The 22,006-nt window shown below is 45.3% G+C and overlaps 2 protein-coding genes across 4 annotated transcripts in view; one reads left to right on the plus strand and one right to left on the minus strand.

The window, feature by feature from the left end:
- LOC306841953 (actin-binding protein WASF3) overlaps nucleotides 1-22,006 on the plus strand; it is a 26,283-nt gene continuing 4,277 nt past the window's right edge. Inside the window, exons 1-7 of one of the 3 annotated variants that reach the window (XM_079371989.1) lie at nucleotides 1-697; nucleotides 13,337-13,481; nucleotides 15,068-15,202; nucleotides 19,468-19,621; nucleotides 19,870-19,987; nucleotides 20,860-20,928; nucleotides 21,383-21,427. In XM_079371989.1, the coding sequence (XP_079228115.1) occupies nucleotides 13,349-13,481; nucleotides 15,068-15,202; nucleotides 19,468-19,621; nucleotides 19,870-19,987; nucleotides 20,860-20,928; nucleotides 21,383-21,427 (654 nt within the window). In that variant the 5' untranslated portion in view covers nucleotides 1-697; nucleotides 13,337-13,348. The remainder of the gene's footprint in view (nucleotides 698-13,336; nucleotides 13,482-15,067; nucleotides 15,203-19,467; nucleotides 19,622-19,869; nucleotides 19,988-20,859; nucleotides 20,929-21,382; nucleotides 21,428-22,006) is intronic. The other 2 variants (XM_079371990.1, XM_079371991.1) reach the window with 2 other exon arrangements.
- gpr185b (G protein-coupled receptor 185 b) overlaps nucleotides 15,516-22,006 on the minus strand; it is a 27,894-nt gene continuing 21,403 nt past the window's right edge. Inside the window, exon 2 of the transcript XR_013781639.1 lies at nucleotides 15,516-16,313. The gene's annotated coding sequence lies outside the window, so the exon portion shown is untranslated. The remainder of the gene's footprint in view (nucleotides 16,314-22,006) is intronic.

A 22,006-nucleotide genomic window follows, 5' to 3' on the forward strand; every position in this document is an offset into this window, starting at 1 on the left:
TTGATTATTTATTGTAAAACTAAAACAAAAAACGTCATTTCTCTTTGTTAACTCCCTTGGGGGTGCAGAAAAGTAAAAGAAGGGGGCAATGCAACCTTTTGCACCCTCGTAGAGCCGGGCCTGACACATACATGAGCTTTTAAATGAAAGTTTGTTCGAAAAAACGTTCCAGAAAATGTTAGAAATGAAGTAAATAATTGGGATATCAAGGGGTTTATATGTAAATTAATTGTATATATTATATTCAAGCTCCTTTTTTAAAAAGTACAACAGAAGTTCCCATTTGTTATCAGTTGTGAAAGCTCTCGCGAGACTTTTATTTTGAAATAGAAACCGGAAGACTGGGTTCTACATCAGGCTCAACGGGCCTCGGCTTGACGCTCGTGCGCTCGACGGACGCTGCCTTGGAAACGACATAAATCCAGTCCACGCAGCTGGGTCGCGCGAGCAGGGACCCAGATTTCCTCACTTCAAAGGCTTCCGCTCCTCACCGCCTCCTCCTCTTCCTCCTCCTCCTTCAACGCGTCCTCCACCTCTTCTCCATCCATCCATCCATTCATCCACCCAGGCAGAAAAAACGCTGCGAAACATGGACGATGAGGAGTGAAATGCAGAGCGGTGGAGAAGGAGAGGAGAGCAACCTTTAAATAAGCGAGAGAAGAAGAAGAAGAAGAGGCCGCGCGGCAGACAGGTGAATGTGAGCAGATTTTTAAATCGGCTTTTTGCATGTGACAGCCATGGTGTGGACACATGCCTCCTGTGGGTGCACGTACAGGAGGGAGGGTGCGTTTGTTATTGTTGTTGCATGCTACACACACACACACACACATAATGCACCCCCCCCCCCCCCCCCCTTAGATTAGAGGGGGAACATTGCGTTGAGCTGCATGTTTATTCATTATTAGATCTTCTAGGAGGCAGGTGTTACTCCCTTTCCCCCCCCCGTCGTCGTCGTCGTCGTTGTTTGACGCCCTGCTCAGGTGTCTTTCTGTTCTGCACGTAAAAAAAAAAAAAAGAGAGAGAGAGAGAGAGATGTCACCAGTTGGTCGATGTGTCATCGGATTTGGCTGCATGGAGACTTGACAGAGAGCAGCGGGGTTGATCATACAGGAGGTGTGCAGAGGATTAGTCTGACCCATTCAGTCTGTCACTGTGCATTTTGTTCTGGACTTATTCATCGTGTATCAGAACACAAGGTTAACCTTTGGTGTTTTTTAAAAAAAATTTTTTTATTGTCGATCATTAAGCTGTGACTTTGGCAATTCAGGTGAGATCTTTGACCCCAGGAAAAGAAAACAGGTTCAGGAAACCAGGGTCAGCTCGCCCCTGAGCAAGGCATCAAACATCATAACTACAGGAACAGAGTTGGGAGAAGTCGAGCCTGCACCACACAATACTCACCATGTTTTCATTTCACTTGATCCTATTGGATTTAAAGGTGAGGATCGGGAGGAGAGAGTTGGGGGGTACAACGTGCTGCAAAGGTCAGAGGTCGGATTCGAACCCCACGGTAGCCACAACAGGAAGTAAAGACTCACGTACATAACTGCTCGGCTAGCGGCGCTCCACCAAATATTCCTATTTTGTAAACGAAAGCTGATAGGTTTCCATTTTTTTTACCACTGGCGCTCGACTGCAGCGTGCATGAATTAACCACAGAGCGGGACAGGAAGTCAGACCCCGAAAAACAACACACGCTTTCAGAATAAAACGCTCTGTTTAGACGGTTCAGATAAAACGTTTGTATGTTTTTGTTAATGCGCTGATTAGAGTTTTTTTTAAAAGGTTTTATTCCACTTTCGACGTATTATCTCACGCCGTCACGATACTGATCTACGGTCACCGTGGGGCCGGGGCGCCCAACTCCTGTGTGGGTGCTGACGGACGACGAGGGTTCATTTCGGGGTTCGAGACAATCAACAAACCCACGATCAGGTCACGAGGCCGGTTGGGGATGATTTTACATGGATGTGTGTGTGTGGTTTTTTTTTTTAATTTCTCTGATGGTCCCGCTGTTCTAACACATCGCTAACGTTTCTAACTGGACGGTGAGCGTGAAGAGCGTGAAGCTGAGTCCGGTTCAAACCGGTCCGAAAAATGACTTCTCCATTTACCGGCTGAAAACAAGCAGAGCGTCATTAACAAATACGCTCACAAATGAGTCCTTTCAAGTCTAGACTCCAGCCGGGCCGAGAGCTGATTAGATAATATGTTTCCTTTTTGTGTGTGTGTGTGTGTGTGTGTGTGTGTGCGCGTGTGTGTGCGTGTGTGTGTGTGTGTGCGCAGTGTCTCCACAGTACAAAGTAGTATTCATAAGAGACGCTGCCGCTCAGATGAGTTTGTGCTGACTCCTTACATAAGTAAATCATCCAGGAAGAAAAAGGGTAAAACAGGCTGAGTGCTAAAGAAGCGTAAACGCTCAAACACATGAGTGCTAAAGAAGCGTAAACGCTCAAACACACACACAGGTGTATAAATAGACACACACACACACACACACACACACACACACACACAGTGAGTTAACTTCAGGGAGTGAAGCAAAGACAGCACGGTGATGCTGGATCCTAAAAGTTCACTTCCACGTTCACCAGATTATCCTCTCGTGCAGCCCTGTGACGCACGTTTAGCGAGTAAACTGGACTCAAATAAGGACTTTTGTTTTAAAGTCTCCAAAATAATCAATCAATACAGCTTATTGAAAGCTCCCGAATTCTTCTTCTTCTGCTTTTCGATGCTCTTTACTGTGTTTTTCAGATGTCTCGTTCATGTTCAGGCACATCTTGTATCTATCTAGTAGCTGTAGCAGCATGTAGCGCTCGGACCCCCCCCCCCCCCCCCCCCTCCTTGAAAGTGGGTTTGTGACATCACAAAACCCAAACCCAAAAGTTGCACATTATTCATTAAATAGCAACATGTCTTATTCTCTCCTTCCAAAAATCCAAACCAAGTTAGGGTGGGTGGGGGGGGGGGGGTGTTAAGTCCCTCCCCAGCCGACGCACCTGATTGGTCCTTTTTTTTCCAGTCCTCTCTTTAAACTTAAACACGGATCAGGATTCCAGAGGCACACGCCGTGTTTTCACAGTAATCTGTATTTGAGGAGTCGACCGTTATACGTTTTCCAGATGCACGGACCTTTTCTCTTCTGCCTCCCGGAGGACGTCCTCCCCTCAGATTTTGCTTGATTTTAAAACATTTCCAGGTGGGAAGGAAGTGGGATTGGAATTGTGTTATCCAAACAGCTTGCTTGGTTTTGACCACAAACACGTGTTTGGCTGCGTCTCGTCGCGGCTCTCGTAATGGTTTAAATTAACTGTGTAAGAAACCGCGCGGCCTCTTCAGGGTGCACTCAGACTGAGCGATGCGACCACTTAGAGATCCTCTCCGGGGCTATTCATAGTCTGAATAACCATCTGACACGTTGAATAGGATCTGTCATGACTCTTCCTCGCTCGGCGCTCCTTTGGAAAAATGCTTCCAGGGAAAACAGCTCAGAGTAGAACCTGAAAAGCCTCCTGCTCGGGTCACGTTAATGGACGCCACGAAATCCCATTTAAATGTCGTATTTTTACAAACTTTAATTTTGGCCGTCGACATAATTAAAGAAGAACGTTCATGAAGTGAATGAGTGTGCTCGAGCGTTTAAAGGTACAATACGTAGAATTTTCTGACATTTACTTTGAAATGTCTAAATTAATTTATCGAGTACTTACGTCACCTCAAATATTTCCAACATTTGTCAAAGCCGGAGGAATCTGCCATTATAAAGATGGCGGCCGCCATCCACGAAGGCGTGGATGTGACGTCGAAAAGGCCGCAGCATTGGGAAGCGTGAGCTGCTTACCGGAAGCGAAAAAACGTCCCGTAAATTCTTCTTTGGAATGCGTAGTTGGATAGCTCGTCGTCAACGTATTCTGGTCCTCGGGTCGGTTTGACCCGGTTGCCTTGACGACTGTTAACATGGAGTTTGTTGTCGTCGGCGGTGAGGGGAGAGTAGCGGAGAGAGAATCGCTCCCGTGATTCCCCCTCAAGCCACGACGTCGTCTTTTGTGATTCTTTCGATTTGGAGCCCCCCGGTGGCGGAATGAACACACTGCACACACGTGTGACGTTTACGTGATGTAGAAGCAACAGGAGGCTTTGACGTTATTTTTATTTTATTGACCTTGAAGACATAATTATGCTTGTGTGTGTTTTTCTCTCTTTTATCAGTCGGAGGATAACGTGCATGGACTTTATCACAATGAATGTTTCCCACTTTATTTCTGCTGGCAGCGCTACCGGAGTCCATTTATCATGAATATGTTCAGCTGGTGACCGCAGAGAGGGGAAACTTTTCCGGCGTCGTTCTTGTCTGGAAATAAAAACTGTATTTATGATGTGTTTTTTTTTTGCTGCTGGGAGCGTTGCCAGGTTGCGTCTCCTCTCTGAATTTATCAGAGCGTGTCGTCGTTCTTCCACCTGACTGTCCGCCGTGACAAAATAGTGTTGCTTCTTTTTTTTCGCCCTGGTTGAAATGATACAAACAGAGCCGGTCTACCCAGGATGCAAAGGAAGCGTTTAATCCGATCAGCTGGAAATCCGTCACTTCTGTCTAACACCCCCCCCCCCCCCATATCTACTTCTTCACCTGTTATTTCTACCTTTTCATTCTCATGCCTTCCACTGAAAGACGTCGGCATTACTCAGCGAATTCATCGCCCGTTTCGCACAATGTCGTCTCGTGTTCGCTCGCCGGTGAAGCCAATCGATCGGGCCGTTTGTCCTCTGAGTGATCGCACACGTGTTTAAAATCAGGCTCCTTTCTGGTCGGGGCGACTCTCTTCCCCTCCGTCTGCTCTGAGGTCAGATTTAAGAGCTCGACTTACGACTTCAGCGCCTTGCTCAGAGGCACTTCAGTATCGTATCATATTTTTCAGCATAAGAAATCCCAGAGCTGCGGTTTCTATCTCAGTGGTCTTAATCTAAATAATAATAATAATGTTCCACTTACTGCATGTTCTGTTTGTGATTTTTTATTTTTTTTGATGAAGATGATCGTGACCCTTTAATCCGATCCAAGAAGCCGAGCAGCATCGTGTCAGTAAACCGTCACGCCGCCGGACACGAGGAAACAAACGGAGGAAGAGAAGAGAGAAGATGAAATAATCCTTCATTTATCTCGTTTAATGGAGAAATTTACAGTGTAGCAAAATCGAAATGAAATTATGCATCAAAAAGGAGTTAAAAAGGAGCCATTGACGGGGCTGCAGTCGGTACTTAATGTTTGTCTCTCTCAGCAGGATCTCATAAAGACAGAAACAGCACCAAACGTGCTTTTTTAAAATGATTATTTAGGAGTACAAAGAGTTTGTTGGAGCTTCGATATTTGATTAAGGGGATTTATTTTTTCTTTCTGGTCTCGAATGACATGATGTCGGGGAAAGTCCGAGTTTTATTTTGTCGGTGAGGCTGTCACAAAGACTTGCATGATGGGAAACATGACGGACTGCCTGAAGGGAAACACACACACACACACACACACACACCGACAACATGCGCGCACACAAAAGCCGGCCATTCTTCGGGATAACTGCTTCCCTCTGTAGCTTGAGAAGACGGCGATGATGTAACGCTCTCCGCTCAAACTCAAAAAGGTTTCATATGTAGAGTCTCTCTCTGTGCTGGTTTTAAAGGCCGAGAAATCCTGAACGCTCGAGTCGTTACGGGACATGTTTCATCGTTGACACGGCCCCCTGGTGGTGGAATGTATGAACTTATCTCGGCAGATGGTTTTCTTTTCGTAGCGTGTCGTTCGTTAGCTTAAGTCGTTGAGTGTTTTTAAATAAAACGACCTTCGTGGATTATGTTTAAACCGTTTCAGAAATTCAATGATTTATTATTTTTGGCCCACTCTTCCCAGCGGATGATCCAGCCTCTGCCCAGTTCGACTCTTTGTGTCTTTTTCTGGTTTGTGTGTCACCTCTCCCAGTTTAAACTGGGACAGTGGAGCTCTTCTTCACGTCTCAGCCTTAATGTGACCTGTCTCTCCCTGCGTTCGTCCTCCAGAGGAGACCGTCCTGGCCAGTAACCCGCACCAGTACACCCACTTTAACACTGTGCGTGTGTTTGTGTGTGTGTGTGTGTGTGTGTGTGTGTGTGTGTGTGTGTGTGTGTGTGTGTGTGTGTGTGTGTGTGTGTGTGTGTGTGTGTGTGTGTGTGTGTGTGTGTGTGTGTGTGTGTGTGTGTGTGTGTGTGTGTGTGTCAGGTCACATGGTTCTGCCGGATGACTTGTTGCAATCGTGCTGAGGCCGACACATTTAATTGTGAGAGACCGGGTCGTAGAGGGGCACGAGGAGGGTTCTCACCACACACACACACACACACACACACACACACACACGTATACACACACACACGCAGAGTGAAAGGCTGAATGGTGTTCAGAAACATTGCATTCATTCTGTGGCTGACCTGTTTATTCACCACATTAGAACAGAACGGAGAGGCAGATTTTCAGGAACTTTAGAAATCAATCTTTGACGGATCCGATAAGTTTCCTTTTTTTCCACGCTTGAGCCCTTTACCTCCCTACGTCTGACAGTGAACGCCATCTTCTGGTTCCTGCCTTGCTCGTAGGCCCGTCAGTAGGACGTGTGCTCACTTAAGTCTGTTCATATCTTCTACCATAGGAGGGGAAAGACACATCGAACCGGCATGGCTGCTGTTGCCATGGTGATTTCAGTAGCCGTCTGCCAGTTTTCAGATGCAAATCAGGAAGAGGAAGAAGAAGAAGAAAAAAAACCGTTGGAGATGAGGAATCAGCTTTTGGCTCTTTTTTTTCGTGCAGTTGTAAGACCAGAATTTCAAACATATCAGATCATGTCATCGCGACGGGAGCAGCTGATTGGGCGGAGACTTACCCTCACGCCGCCCCTATACACTCCCCGACAAACGACTGTAACCCCTGACCTGAGGCCCGACCTGGAGCGAGGGTCACTTAGGGTTTCACTCCCTTGTCTCCGTGCGAGCCAGTGACATCACGTCCTCAATGAACTAACTAAACAAGAAAATCTCAAAACACAACGATTCAGTCATATTTCTCGTGTGACTTCCAGCCAATCAGATAGCGTTGTGGGCGGGACATGAGGTGAGACAGGGGGGTTACAACACACACACACACACACACACGTTGTAATTGATGAATTCAATCTGTGATAAAATACAACGCCAACACAGATAATCGTCCAAATGGCGAGCGTCAGCCATCTTGAGAGTTTTTCCGGAGTTTAGTTTGGTTCTGTTATCTTTGTGTTTGCTCGCCGTGTTGTTTCATAAAATCCAACCCATGTGACACACAAGTAAAAAAAAACAAAAACACCCCAACAAACTAATGAATTGCAAATACTACGAGTATCAGGAAAGCGGCAGCGTGGCGTTAGCTTGCTGGTGTTCCATGTTTTATTCAGCGTTTATTGAAATGGCTGTTTCATAACACTCCCATCAGCTAAGAGGCTCAATAAGATAAACACACACACACGCACACACACACACACACACACACACACACACACACACACACACACACACACACACACACACACACACACACACACACACACGCACGCACGCTGGAGACAATGAAGTTACTCGGGTCTCTTTGCAGGACTTCATTCACCCAAAATGTAAACTCTATTTTTTTTCCCCTCTCAGCTGCTGTGATAGCTTCATTATCATACTTCCAAAGAAACCGTCTCCGCAGAGCTTCTACTCCCCTCCTCTCTCGCTCCGTTTTGCATAATTTGTTTTTAGGGAGGATTAGTGCAAAAAGAGCAGAGGGGCGGAGGGGGGCATCATCGTAATTGTGATCATTTGGTACAATGGTAGCTCGCCCAAGAGCATCAACAAACAGCGACTTCAAAGAGAGAGAGAGAGAGAAGCTGGAGCAAGGCGACGGGATGGGGAATAAGGGAGATGGAAAGTTTAAGGATGGAAAAAAAGAGGCCAGACGGAAGCGAGAGTGTTGAAGGGGGGGGGGGGTGAGAACGAGGCTTTTAGTGAAGTCAAAGCGGTTTAAATTAAAACGTTGTCTCGCCGTGTGGTTTGAAAAAAAACCCCCATCAAACTAAATCGTTTCTCCTGCCGTATTTGTGACATCAAACAAAACATAGCAGCTTTATTTTTTTTTTTAACCTGATTTTTTTTCAAACATATGAAAGCCTGTTTTTCGTTTTTTTTGGGGGGGGGGGGGGGGTATGCGTGCTTTGTTCTCTTCATTCGCTGACGTTTGGCATACGACCAAGCGCAGAGCTTCCCGCGCCTGCAGAGTGAAACCAGAGTAATCCTGACTCAGAACAAAACATTATCTGTGTTTCACTGTGTTGGCTCAGGCTGCTGTTTTCATAGCTGTGTGCTCAGCGACACCCAGTCAGACCTGGATTTACAACACACACTTTCAGACTGTTTTTTCAGACTGCTTTCTTCAGACTCAACATCCAGCATCCCTACACTCCCCCCCCCCCCCCCTTTTCACTACAGTGGATCTGTAAGGCGGAGACACTAGAGCCCCGTTTCCACCAAGCGGTTCGGTACGGTACGGTACGTCTCGGTACGGTACGCATTGTGTGGCGTTTCCATCGACTAAAGCCGGGAAAGATCCCCAAATTACCGAGTCGTACCGTCCTACTTTTTGTTTCCCTTCTGTTGGGATGCAAAGTATACCGATCGGATCCCTAAATGTGGCGCTAAACACTGAAGTCCGTTCATTGGTTGAAAGGATCGTCACTTCCCGCGGCAAACACAACACGATTTTTTGTTCGTATTGAGTTTTCTAACAAAGAGCCAGTGACAGAGTAGAAGGACTGCTGGCGTTTTACTTCTTTGTTGAATTTATTAGCAGGGTAGCTGTTAGCAATTAGCTGCTAACGTGACGCTATTACGTAGCTGACGCGGCTATCGGCATCCGGCTTACACGCCGCCAACCAAATAGGGCACGGTTGGGCTGTGGAAACGCAAACAGGATCGGGCTTTACCAAACTGTACTGATCCATACCGGACCGCTGGTTGGAAACGCGGCTTTGCAGACTACCGCTAAAATATCTGAAAACAAGATTCTACGATCAATCTCAAGTAACGATATGCATCTCAAAGTTGATTAACTCGTTATGAGTACGGCCATAGAAAGTCTTTTCTGTGGTTTGGAAAGTCTGTCGGTTCACCTCCAGTCGGTGTCTTGCGACGACACGCCGCGTTAATACCTGGAGTCGCAGCTTCCCTGAGTGGGCGGGGCCAACGCGCCTCAGGTTTACATTAACCAAAACATGTCCAGCGATTAAATCACACACTTTCATTCAGAAAAGCCAGACTGCTGTGCTAATGTCGTTCAGGGTCTATCATGTCACATTAGCTCATCTGTGCAGAACATGGCGACCTCGCGCTGTTGCATCAGAGGACATAGCTCGGGCCCTCGTGCTGTATATCATCAAATTATGTCGTCATAAAGGATCAGTGCCAGTCATCTCCATTAGTCACTGTAGACGGCTGATTATCTGTGATTATACAGGGCCGTCCTGTGGAGCAGCGGGGGAGGGGCGACGATGGAAGGAGGCTAACCTTTCTCTGAGCAGACAGACCCAGTAGGAGACGTGTGTGTGTGTGTGTGTGTGTGTGTGTGTGTACGTCCAAGCAGACGGAGCAGTAATAGCATTAGCTTATGGTCGCTCGACCGCCTGTAGTAACGCTAAGTTTGGTTAAGGACAGTAATTAAGCCGTCTCTCTGTTTTTATCCGGCTGTTTAAGAGTCTATCAGCATGCGATTCCCCCCCCTCCCCCCTCCCCCTTCTTCTCCCCCGTGGAGATATTTGCTTCCAATCTGAGGGGTCGGGGGATATTAGCCCCAACATCACAGCGCGTCCTGGTAAACAGGCTGCAGTCAGCTTTGGATCAGAGGGTATAAAACACGCATCTGATTACGACTGTAATTACGGCCGTCAAAACACGAGGACGGGCCGCAGAGACGGGACCGAAGGATGAGGAAGAAATGTGTGAACGTATGAAAGGATAGCAGGTACGAGGTGGATGTTGATGTTGAATATATAGTTAATAGTTTGAACGAGACAGAAGGGTCAGAGACGTGACCAAAAAAAGCCCCTTTTTGTTTTTAGCTAACAGCCTTGATAGAGTGAAATGTCCGTCACTTTCCCCCCCCCCCCCCATCTCCTCGTGAATCCTCGATCCGAAGTGAGTTTGACTCGTTGAGCTGTCAGAGGAGATTCTCTGTTTTCATTCCTTCACCCTGTGTTGTGTACAAAGTGAAGGTGTCAGACGGCGATGAGTTCCTGAGGAAACCCCACTTCAAATTCAAGGTTTCTGGTTTTCCGCCAACTTCCCTCTTTTAGCGTTTTTTTTTTTTTTTTTCCCTCCCTCTCCTTCTCTCCATCCTTCTCTTTTCAGACTATTTTCGGCGGCGTCTGCGACAGGTTCCGCTTTTGAGCGGGCGGAGAGGATTCCTCAGCGCGTTGCCATGACAACGTTCCCACAGCTCTCTCCCCCCCCCCCCCCGACACACTTTTTGACTCTCACTTCTCGCGCTCGTCATCTTGTCAATGTTCATTTCTCTTCGTCGTCGGCTCGATCCAGAGAGGATGTCATTGTTGTTGTTGTTGTTGCAGACAAATACACAAAGGTACACGAGGTACAATTTAAGAAACATTTTTACATTCTAACGGGACCGTCTGTGAGTCAAATCCTGGACTCAGTCGTTCAAGCGGTCGAGCTAAAAACATCTGCATCCTAGAGACTCTGCTTCCAGGTCTTTTATTGGAGATTTAAAAACATTTAAGGACGCCATCAGATTCCAGTCTGAGGCTGCAGAAAACACAAAAGCCGTTTTTCCTGCTTTCTATTCGAGCGTTTGGGACAAAGAGCGTAAACAGGTCACAGAATACAGTCCAGTGATGTGAAGAGATATTTGTCTTTGTTAGTCTGTGATTTATATCCGGTGTGTCGAGCGTCTCGCCAGGTCACTTTGCCCTCCAGCTGACCTGAAAGAGTGTGTGTGTGTGTGTGTGTGTGTGTGTGTGTGTGTGTCAGGATGCATAACATGCATAAACCTACATCAAGAACCCCGGGCTGAGTGGCCTCTACAACGGGTCTACACTCTGACATCACACACACACACACACACACACACACACACACACACACACACACACACACACACACACACACACACACACACACACACCTTCACATCAAAACACTGGTGGGAAATACCTATTCGCTGTTGGACACAGAGAGATTCACCCTCTTCTTATTTATTCATGACACCAGGAGGAGATGGAGAGAATATCCAGAGAAGAAGAAAAAACAGATGAGCGTGTGTGTGTGTGTGTGTATATGTGTGTGTGTGTGTGTGTGTGTGTGTGATGAATCCAATAAGAGATGAAGAGCAGCCATCAAGGCGGCGATGGCGTATGTGGACGGGCGTATGTTTTATTAAAGAGCCGTGGTGTTAGATTATTTACAACAGCTGGAGGAAAGGCTTTTTATTGGCTCTTTCTCTCTCTCACACACACACACACATACACACACACTTTCTCTCACACACACACACATTTTCTCTCTCACACACACTCGCTCGCACTCTAAAGACACAATCTGAGGTGGATTGTGTAATTGGATGTCAGAAGCTGTTAGAGGGAGAAAGAGAGGGAGACGGAGTCTAGATAAACAAATGAGGGGACACGTGTGTTTGACGCATCGTGAGAAACAGGTTGCTAATAGCATGCTAACATGCTAACACGCAACTTCTTTTTTTTTTTCCTTTCATCAAGTGGGTTTTAATTGCACCAGCGTGAGAGAGTGCGAGGATGGCCCGTTTCCAGAGCGCTGACCTGATAACACACACCTCCCACGTTCACACACATCAACACACACACACACACACACACACACACACACACACACGAGATAAGAATTCATGCCTGCTTTGATTCTAAAGCAGATAGAGAGACACGTCACGTGCGCACAAGTCCGTCTCACACACTCGCACACAACGTCGTCGCCCAAAAATAACAAGCGTGTCCCACATAGAGCGAGTTCAGTGGTTAAAGCGAGCGGAGCCGAGCGCGCCCCCCCCCCCTCCCCCCCCCCCCCTCACGTGTCGGAGTCTCTCGCACACTTCTGTACAACTTCTTGTCCTCAATTTCTCTCCCTCTGTGCCGCTCACGTTCAGAGAGTACAAGACAAAGTGCAGGATCTACTTACTTCCTGTTGTCACTTTTACGTTCCGCGTTCGTGGCGTGATATTTACGTCCCCGTGACGTCTTGCCTTCACTTTGAATGTCTTTGAATCTCCATTTTTGTGCCGCCTTCGGAGGCAGTGGCGGGATCGGCCGAACCAGTGAGGGAGAGCAGTGCTGTGTGTGCGCGCATGTCTGAATGTGTATGTGAAGTACCTGCTTCCCCTGTAGCGCTGGAAGTCGTCGATGTCGAATGAATGAAAACGCATGATTACACTGTACACGGGTGAGTCCGCCACGCGGCGCTGGAATGAGAATATTTGCCTTCGTGTCGATGTGACGTGTCGTTGACCAGAATGACATCATCGACAAACGAGCGGCGAAGAACAGAAAACGTGATCGTAGTGGTCGCGTGCACACACTCGATGCACCGTGCAGCAGGCACAGTATAAATAAATAAACGTCACTAGCTCCTCCCACTGGCTCGAGCTGAATCTTCTGGATAATATTCTGCTGCTTTCTCACGTTAGCTTGTTTTGTATTTTGCTCACAACTTGAGTCTTTTCGGCCCCCCCCCCCCAAAAATCCTGCCTCTGTGTGTAGCTCAAAGCTCGTCCACTCACACACTGACACACTCTGTTCTCTCGCTCTGATGGTCTGATTGCCCCCCCCCCCCCTTTTTCTCTCTCTATTTCTCACCATCTTGTTCTTTCTCTCTCTCTCTCTCTCGTTCCGGTTCCCTCGTGGTTCCTCTGGCTGCGGCTCGTTAGCATCGTTTAAAAACTTCTCTCCGGCTCATTTGGCTTCTTGGCTCGTCCCCCGGCCGCGCTGACATTAAGCGGCGTGATAAGGCTCCCCCCCCCCCCCCCCCCCCCGCGGCAGGCGTGACACCTCCGTGTCCATCACGACTCACAGCTGAGCACGTTGTCCCTCAGCCTCGTCTTTCTCCTTTTGATCCGTCAGTGTGGAGCTGCTGCGTTTCAATCTCTTCCTGCAGGGAGATGAAAATAATACTTTTTTTTTTTTTTTTCTTCTGCATTTTAAGGTGTGTGATCACGTTGCCTCTGATTGGTTGATGCTGACTTTCACTCTCTCACTTGTGTCGTTTCCCCCAGGAGTAGACCGACATGCCGCTGGTGAAGAGGAACATCGAGCCCCGGCATCTGTGCCGCGGCGCGCTGCCAGATGGGGTAACCAGTGAACTGGAGTGTGTCACCAACAGCACGCTGGCGGCCATCATCAAACAGCTGGGCAGTCTGAGTGAGTCGTTTTTCTCTGGACGTTTGACACCGAGGAGTAAGAAGTGAAGGTGGATGATGAGAAGGGTTCGTTCTGGGGGGAAAAAATCACCAGGACAATTTGACGAATCGACCGAGAGAAAACGGCTCCAAAATCGGCCAATCGCGTCCAAGCTGCCCTATCGTTGAGGCGTTGCTATGGTGATTAGCGCCTGTCCTCAGACACTTTTTAGTGTCAGCAAATCAATCAAATAGACGTTGATGTTTTGAAAAGAGATGATTAACTATGTTTCACTCTGACACAGTCACAACTTCAAAACACGTTCTTGAGTAAAAAACTCCATTAGAGTTCATGAGCGGTCACTTCCTGGTGTGCCGGCACGTTAGCATGTTTTTCAGCTCGATCCCATCCCGACACATTCAGAGCTACGTTTTAGAGAAACGGACCCCAGAAACGTGTGTGAAACCGTCGTGGCGATTCTGTCGCTGAGAGGAAATCGAGTCAGCGTGAAGGACGGCTGCTGCCAAGGTGGAGTTTTATGGACGCCGTTAAAAGAGTAAACGTGCCGCCCCCAAAAAAACGGCCGCTTTGACCCAGCCGCGAAGGACGACATGATGAGTCAGCATTTTGCAGCTCTCAGCAGATATTGTGTGTTTGAGACGATCTTTGTGATAAGATTCGGTAAGAAGCCGGGGTGGAATGAGCGAGTGAGCGCGCTGCCTCTGCTCCATCTGTCATGTGATAGACTGTGTGTGTGTGTGTGTGTGTGTGTGTGTGTGTGTGTGTGTGTTTGGGTTTAGCAGTGTGAGCAAGGAAGAATAAATTCCTGCATCTCAGGAAGAACATTGAAATATTTGGACATCTCTCTGTCTGACATGCACACCATCTCTCTCTCTCTCTCTCTCTCTCTCTCTCTCTCTCTCTCTCTCTCTCTCTCTCTCTCTCTCTCTCTCTCTCTCTCAGACAGATATCTCGTATTAAGTATTCAGTCCGTCATGTCTCACAGCAGGAGACGGGCTGTCCTGCTGAGACAGACGAAGAAGAAGAAAAGAGACCTCCCTCGCTCTGTTTCTCTTTTATCTCCTTTATCAGGCTTTTTTAAATTTATTTATTTATTTACGCTTTTATTTTCTTACTTTTTTTCCCTTTTTCCATTGTCAAAAGTGAAAGTCATGATCTGCACACGCTAACCTTTTCTATCATGACTCCACTAGTTCACGCACAAACGGCGTCATGCGTGTCTTAATTGCTCGTATTTGTAAACGTATTGACTTCTGAATTCTGGAGGCGGCCATGTTTGCTCACATGACGGACAAACTGGGAGGTGTTGAAACAAAGGCCAGTCTTTGTTCTCTGCTGTAAATGTTCTCTAAAAAGTTTTCATATCAGAACAAATATACTCAGATATCTCTCCCGTCCGCTCCGTGCAAAGACTTCAGTAGCAGCAGAGAGAACTCCCATGATTCCCCGCTAACCTGGATGTAGCATCTTTTGTTATTGTAGCATTGATTGAGGGCCCCCTGGTGGTGGAATCTACATATTGCATCTTTAAAGAAAGCAACAATGTAAAACCTAAAGGTGTGTGTGTGTGTGTGTTTTCTGTGCAGGTCGTCATGCAGAGGACATTTTCGGCGAGCTGTTTAATGAAGCTAACAGCTTCTACCTGAGGATGAGCAGCCTGCAGGAGAGGGTGGACCAGCTGGCGGTAAAAGTCACCCAGCTCGACTCCACAGTGGAAGAAGGTAGGGACACCCAGTGTGTGTGTGTGTGTGTGTGTGTGTGTTTACATAGTGTGGTTCATAATCATTATCTCCACAATCAAGCTCATCACTGCCTCTGAAGGTTGATTCTGTAAACGCAGTGATCGATGCGTCTCCTCACACACACACACACACACACACACACACACACACACACAGTCAGACTCCCACAGTCTGAGGTAACATTTTAGGATTTCCGAGTGGACTACGGTGGCCCCAGAGGGTCACGCTAACCTTTTATCTGAGATGTGAGAAAACTTGAAGCTTGTTGTTCTATTTTTTTTTTCCTCCTCTGTCTTTCGTCTCTCGTCTCATCTTCAATTCTTCTGTCATTCGGTCTTATTTTGATTCATTTTTCATCCTATCTTTTTTTATTTTCTGTCTCCCATCGTCTTCTTCTGTCTCGTCCTTCTCACTCCTTTTTATTTTACGTCCCATCTACCTTCCCTTTTGTCTTTCCTTGCTAACCTCAATGTTCTCCTTTCTTTCTTTCTTCCTTCTTTCCTTCCTTTTTTCCTTCTTTCTTTCCTCCTTCCTTCCTTCCTTTTTTCCTTCTTTCTTTCCTCCTTCCTTCCTTCCTTTTTTCCTTCTTTCTTTCTTTCCTCCTTCCTTCCTTCCTTTTTTCCTTCTTTCTTTCCTCCTTCCTTCCTTCCTTTTTTCCTTCTTTCTTTCTTTCCTCCTTCCTTCCTTCCTTCTTTCCTTCTTTCTTTCCTCCTTCCTTCGTTCCTTCTTTCCTTTTTTCCTTCTTTCTTTCCTCCTTCCTTCGTTCTTTCCTTCTTTCTTTCTTTCCTCCTTCTTTCCTTCTTTCTTTCCTCCTTCCTTCCTTCCTTTCCTCCTTCCTTCCTTCCTTCCTTTCTCTTTATGCTGATATTGCCTCGTCATTCTGCAGCACAGCGGCCTCAGAAACAAAGCGTCAGATCAAGCAGCACAGTCGAGGATGAAAAGAAAAAGCTCAGCAGTTTTCAGTCTTAACTCTTCCCTCCTTCATCTTCTTCCTCTTACCCATCCCCTGCTCCCTCTTTCATCTCCCCTCTCCTCTTCTGTCCATCCCCAGGCCTCCCTCTCCTCCGCACATTTACTTCATCTCATAACTCTTGAGAGGAATAAGAAAAGACGAGGATGGACATCAATGCAGTAATAAAATCTTTTAAAGTGTAACTAAACAGATTTATTAAAACAATGCCAGTATCATTAATATGCAATCACTCATTTTAGCTTTCCTGGTTTAAATGTCTCTTTGTGTCTGTGGTACATGTAAATGTTTACATCCAATAATTCAACATTTCCAGACATCTTTCAAGTTTCTCAAAAAAACAAAAAACAAAACAGAATCTTGGACTCTCCAAACACAAATTGATTTTGACTTTCTAAATGTGAGTTCATGTGAACTCGCAGCAGGACAAAACAACGATTGTTTTCTGTTTTTCACTGTAGAAAATTGCATTTTCAAACTCATGTTCATGGGAAAAGAATGATAATGAGAAGTATAGCAAACCGTTTAACATGACTGGTTTAGCTACTATCATTTTGCTTGGATGTTATTGAAGCTTGAAAGCATTAGCAAGAGTTAGCAAATGCTAACTGCTAAAATCATCTGGTGATTCTAAAGCACTGTCTTATTAAACAGAATATACGAGCTAAACAGAAACTAAACAGGAGTGGAAAATGAAACGAAAGAAACCAAAAATATTTCTTTGTTTAATTTTTAATATTTGGCCCAATGGAGGTCCGCCTCTAGCCTCTCTTTAAAGCCTCCTAGTGGCCGTTGTTGGAAGTAAAAGTTTTTTTGTTTCGTGCGTTTGTGTTAGCATCATCTATCTGCCTCTGATGCTGCAAATATGTTTCGTAACCCATTCCCGCTAATTCAGAGAAATATAAATGTTTAAGTCGGGCAACAGCGAGCCACCTTACAAGACTTTAAGACACCAATCTGTTTTTTTCCACAACTTGTTTTATTAATATAAATGTGCAGTGAGTTAAAGACACAGAGGAGAGCAAAACGAGTGAGATGATTATGTATGGTTAAAGAGAGAGAGAGTGTGTGTGTGTGTGTGTGTGTTGAAAAAGAAAGGAAGAGCTTGAGGTCTCTTTGAAGATGTGTCTGAATGAAAGTTGCATTAGCTGCTAGTTTTGTGGATTATTCATTTAGCTGCAGGGACAGAAGCTTAGGAAGGAATGATCAAACGGCAAGCAGACAGGAGTGTGCTTTGACTGCAGAATCTGCTCGTACGCACACACACACACACACACACACACACACACACTCCTGCATCAAACAGCCAACCTCTTTTCATTTCTTCTTTAGGTGCGAGTCTCTGCATTTGAAGGTTAACAACCTCCATCCTCATTCCCATCAGTGCTCTTTATAGCCAACACAAACAGTTTACAGTAAGGAGAGTAAAGTAAATCACTGGTTGGAACATATGTCAGACTGACACGGTTTAACCTTATTATGTACTGGTCCAATGTTCACTGAACCTGTGTGTGTGTGTGTGTGTGTGTGTGTGTGTGTGTGTGTGTGTGTGTGTGTGTGTGTGTGTGTGTTAAACCATCTGCTTGATCCTGGATAGCGTTGCAGTATGGTGGCGTTAAATCTCCCCTGGGGTTAAAGGATTGACACACATATGTGCAGATTTTTTTTCCGTCCCTTACTCTCCCTTTCCCTGTTACTGTGTGTCTCACACACACACACAGGCACACACACACACACACACACACACACACACACACACACACACCCACACACACAGACACACACACACACACACACACACACAATTGGCTCTTGCAGAAAAATCCTACAATCCCACATTCCTACAGTTTGTATAGGATATGAATCCTTCAGAGATCTCGTACACAAGCGCTTTATTTGATGTACTGGTTTAACTGCTTTGCGAGGACATATTTGACTTTTTTAACCGTCATTACTGGGACCGTTTTGCTGTGGACATTTGGGCAGACGAATCACATCACTACACATTCCTACAGGCTTTGTAAGTCACGACACATTCAGAGATTTCATGAGTGTCGAAAAACAAAAACGGATCTGCTGTGTTTATTTTACACATTTATTTGCTTTTTGAGGACCAGTTCAGTTTTTGTAGCAACATTACGGGGACCGTTGTGCCATGTGCCAAATTATGTTTTCACACATTCCTACAGGCTTTGTAACACTCAAAGCATTAAGAGATCTCACAAGGAACAAAAAGACAAACACAACTGCATTTTGCATAGTTGCTTTGTGAGGACATTAGTTTTTTGTGCGGCTTCGCATTGGGGACTTGTGAGAACTTTGTGGTCACTAAAATGATTGCGACTGATTTGAAGTCTTAAGATTTGCTCTAAAGGTTTGATTTTTAGAAGATTATTTTTTTCTGTACTTGTTGGGATCAAGAATTCAATTGTGATGCTTGAAGGTTAGAATGAGATGCTCTGGAACACATTTATGTTAATAAAGGTCCTCACATGTATACAGAGACAAGCGTGTGTGTGTGTGTGTGTGTAAATGATGCTCATTAAGCTGGTGCAACAAGCTCTGAGACTAATCTGTCCCTGCTGTCCTATTATCACCTTCTGTGTGTCTATGCATATGTATGTGTGTTTTACCACACTGCCTACAGTATAATCGCTGTTTTACATGATGTTTTAGTCTATTTGCGTGTGTAGTTTGCGCCCTTATGAATACTCACAAAATGTTTTTATTTCATATTCATGTACTCGTGATTTCATTTTCACGTTTAAATTGTGTCGAAAGTTGAAGGCAGGGTTGTTCATTTTCGAAAACTAGCATGATTTGGAAAGTAGCATTCCCTCAGTGCTCCATCTGCATCCACTAAAAAAAATCCCTGTTCGATGTCATGAGTGAAATCTACAAATTATTTTTCCAGACAGGCAGGTGCTGATTGGTCCCTCAAGATGGACTTGACTTTTTTTTGGACTTTGAATTTTAGATCCCAGCTGATTTATGATTTTCGGATCATGTTCTCCTCCTTCGTTCTCATAAACACTGACTTAATTCTTGAGTCTAATTTGGAAAGAGCTGAGACCAGAGAGCAAAGGACACTGCTGCACATGTCGGATTTAGCTGTTAATCCAACGCCGCAAGAGTTAAAACAGCTGTTTTGAGGGATTATGTTGTCAAACAGTGTCGCGGATTCCTTGCAAATAATTCCAGCCATTTATTTTGGCTTAATTCTCCACATGTTTACTGCACGGTTTATTTAAATCCTTTTTGTTTCTCCCCTTAGTTTCCCTGCAGGATATCAACATGAGGAAGGCCTTTAAGAGTAGCACCATTCAGGACCAGCAGGTGGTGTCGAGGACGTCCGTCCCCAACCCTGTGGTGGAGATGTACCATCGCTGTGACAAACCTCCACCGCTCAACATACTCAGCCCCTACAGGTTAGAGACCTTAATAAAGAACCTGCTAGCTCCATGAAATGCTCTCACTCCTAGTTTTTAAAGGTTTTTGTCGTACATGAAGCATTTTATCAAAAAAAATGTAAAAAAAATTGTGATCTGATTGGCGTCTGTTTTCTACACAATAACTGAGGGGAATTTAATCAATCGAATTTGTTGATCCAAAAGCTTTCGGAATAAACTTGTGTGGATGATTTTTTTTTTTTTGTGTGTGTGTCCGCTCTGTGCAGGGATGACAAAAAGGACGCTCTGAAGTTCTACACCGACCCGTCCTACTTCTTCATCCTGTGGAAGGAGAAGATGCTGCAGGCTACCGAAGACAAACGCAAGGAGAAGAGACGTCAGAAGGTACGAGTGTGTGTGTGTGTGTGTGTGTGTGTGTGTGTTGTTGTGTGCCGCTGTCGTATCTGCGTGAACGTGCTAGTGTGTTAAATTGTTTAATTGTAAACGTGCGTGCTGGATGTGAGAGTGGAAATGTGGCAGTAAAGTATAATAAATTCATCTGCTGCTTTGCCTAATTGTCCTTGTTTTTATTCTGTAATGTCATTTTAAGTACATGTGTGTATTCGACTGTACCAACCATCGAGCTTTGCTTTGTTCTGTGATTAGTTATCAATACAGCAGCAGTTGGACGGGTTCATTATCGTTAAACAGATTAAAATCCAAAGGGGAAAAAAAACTTGATGAAATGAGTTGTGAATAAACGTAAATGTATGTGTGTGTGTGTGTGTGTGTGTGTGTGTGTGTGTGTGTGTGTGTGTGTGTGACGACTGTGGTCATTTCCAGTTAGTTCTCTTTGAAGCATTTTTTTTTTTTTTTTTTTTTTTTTTCACAAAAAACTTGACGCAGAATTTTAAATATTTTTTACTTTTTGATTCAAGCCCCTGACCATCTGCTGCTGTATGTTCGCTGCGATTTGTCAATATTTCTGTTTAATTTAATGCTCTTCACTTTTTTTTTTCAATGTGGAAACTTTGTGGAACAGAATAAAATCCCTCTTAAAACAATTTTTGTTCCCCATAAGAAAAAAACAAAAAAAAAACAGGTTTGAAAACCTTCTTCTTCTTCTTCTTCTTCTTCTTCTTCTTCTTCTTCTTCTTGTTGAGTCAAATTAAAGAGCAACTTCTCCGTGTCCAAGACAAACACCCCACCCTTCCTCTTCCTCTTCCTCCTCTGCTCAGTATAACACACCAGCTTGTCTTTCTCCCATGTTTCCATAGGGCTGTCCGGCCCACCCTGACAGGCCCCACTCCAGACAAGCCCCACCCAGGAGCCCCCTGTCCATCTCTGTAAGATAACCCCGACCCCCCCTAACCTGCCCTTTCACTTTACCCCGACATATCCCACTAACACACAAAACACAATCCAATCATGTAGACAAAGTCCGACCTGAGGTAAGACACTCACACTGTTTGAAACAGAGCAGTAATAGTACACCGACACTCACCCGTCCTCTGTGTGTCTGTTTCGCTCGCTCGCCACCTCACCTGCTCTCTAACCCCTTCCTGTTTGCTTCCTGTCCCGTGTTTCCAGACGATTTCTGGGTCCATCATTTGTCTGGTGTCAGTCGTGTCCGGGTGTTCATGTGTAGACTAGTCCAGTGTGAGTGTGTGAATTTGCCCTCGTGGTTAAAAGAGCTGGTGACGGGGTCCCTGTTTCCTCCCTCGGCCCTGCAGAAACCTCGAACTCATTCTGCCCCGTCTTTTATCCATCTCTCCGTCTGCCTCTGTGTGTCTGTTTCAGGAGCAGCAGAAGCAGGTCGAGGACCCGGGCAGAGAGGTGAAGAAGGTACGTGAGGAAGCGTTGACTGAATGAAATCGTAAAGAATTAAAAACTGCAGATTTACATGAATTAGTGCTCAAATGGACAAAGTACATTCATCAAAGTCTTTAGTTGAAATCAGCTTTAATAAAAGCTTCACCGTGGTTGTTTGCATGCAAACTGCCTTTATATTGCATACTGTTGGGTTACAGACTGGGTTAAGGTCAGTGGCATAATGCATTTAGCGCCCTCTGTGGTTAAATGAAAAGCATTACAATGTATTTTTTTTGTCAAATCGATTAAAATGGTCCATATTTGTATCGATTTTAAGTGTGTAACCAGGTATTTTTACGTCCCTCACTGTAAATGATTTAAACAATTTAGCAAACTCAACTTTTTTTAAAAAGTTTCAGAGAGTGAAGCTTTCGTAGCTCGGGCTAAGTTTGTAACCGCTCGCACTATTAGCTTAACTTCTTCACCAGAGATAGCTAACAGCTAGCTTGTAAGATAAACTTTACTTGCAGCTTTTTTAATTAAAAAAAAAAATGTGACGCTGGTGCTAAAAGAACTCTGTGAACTTAGATTTTCTGAGTAGATTTAAAAAGC

The sequence above is a fragment of the Symphodus melops genome (genome assembly GCF_947650265.1).
Source record: "Symphodus melops genome assembly, chromosome: 20".
Classification (NCBI taxonomy): Eukaryota; Metazoa; Chordata; class Actinopteri; order Labriformes; family Labridae; genus Symphodus; species Symphodus melops.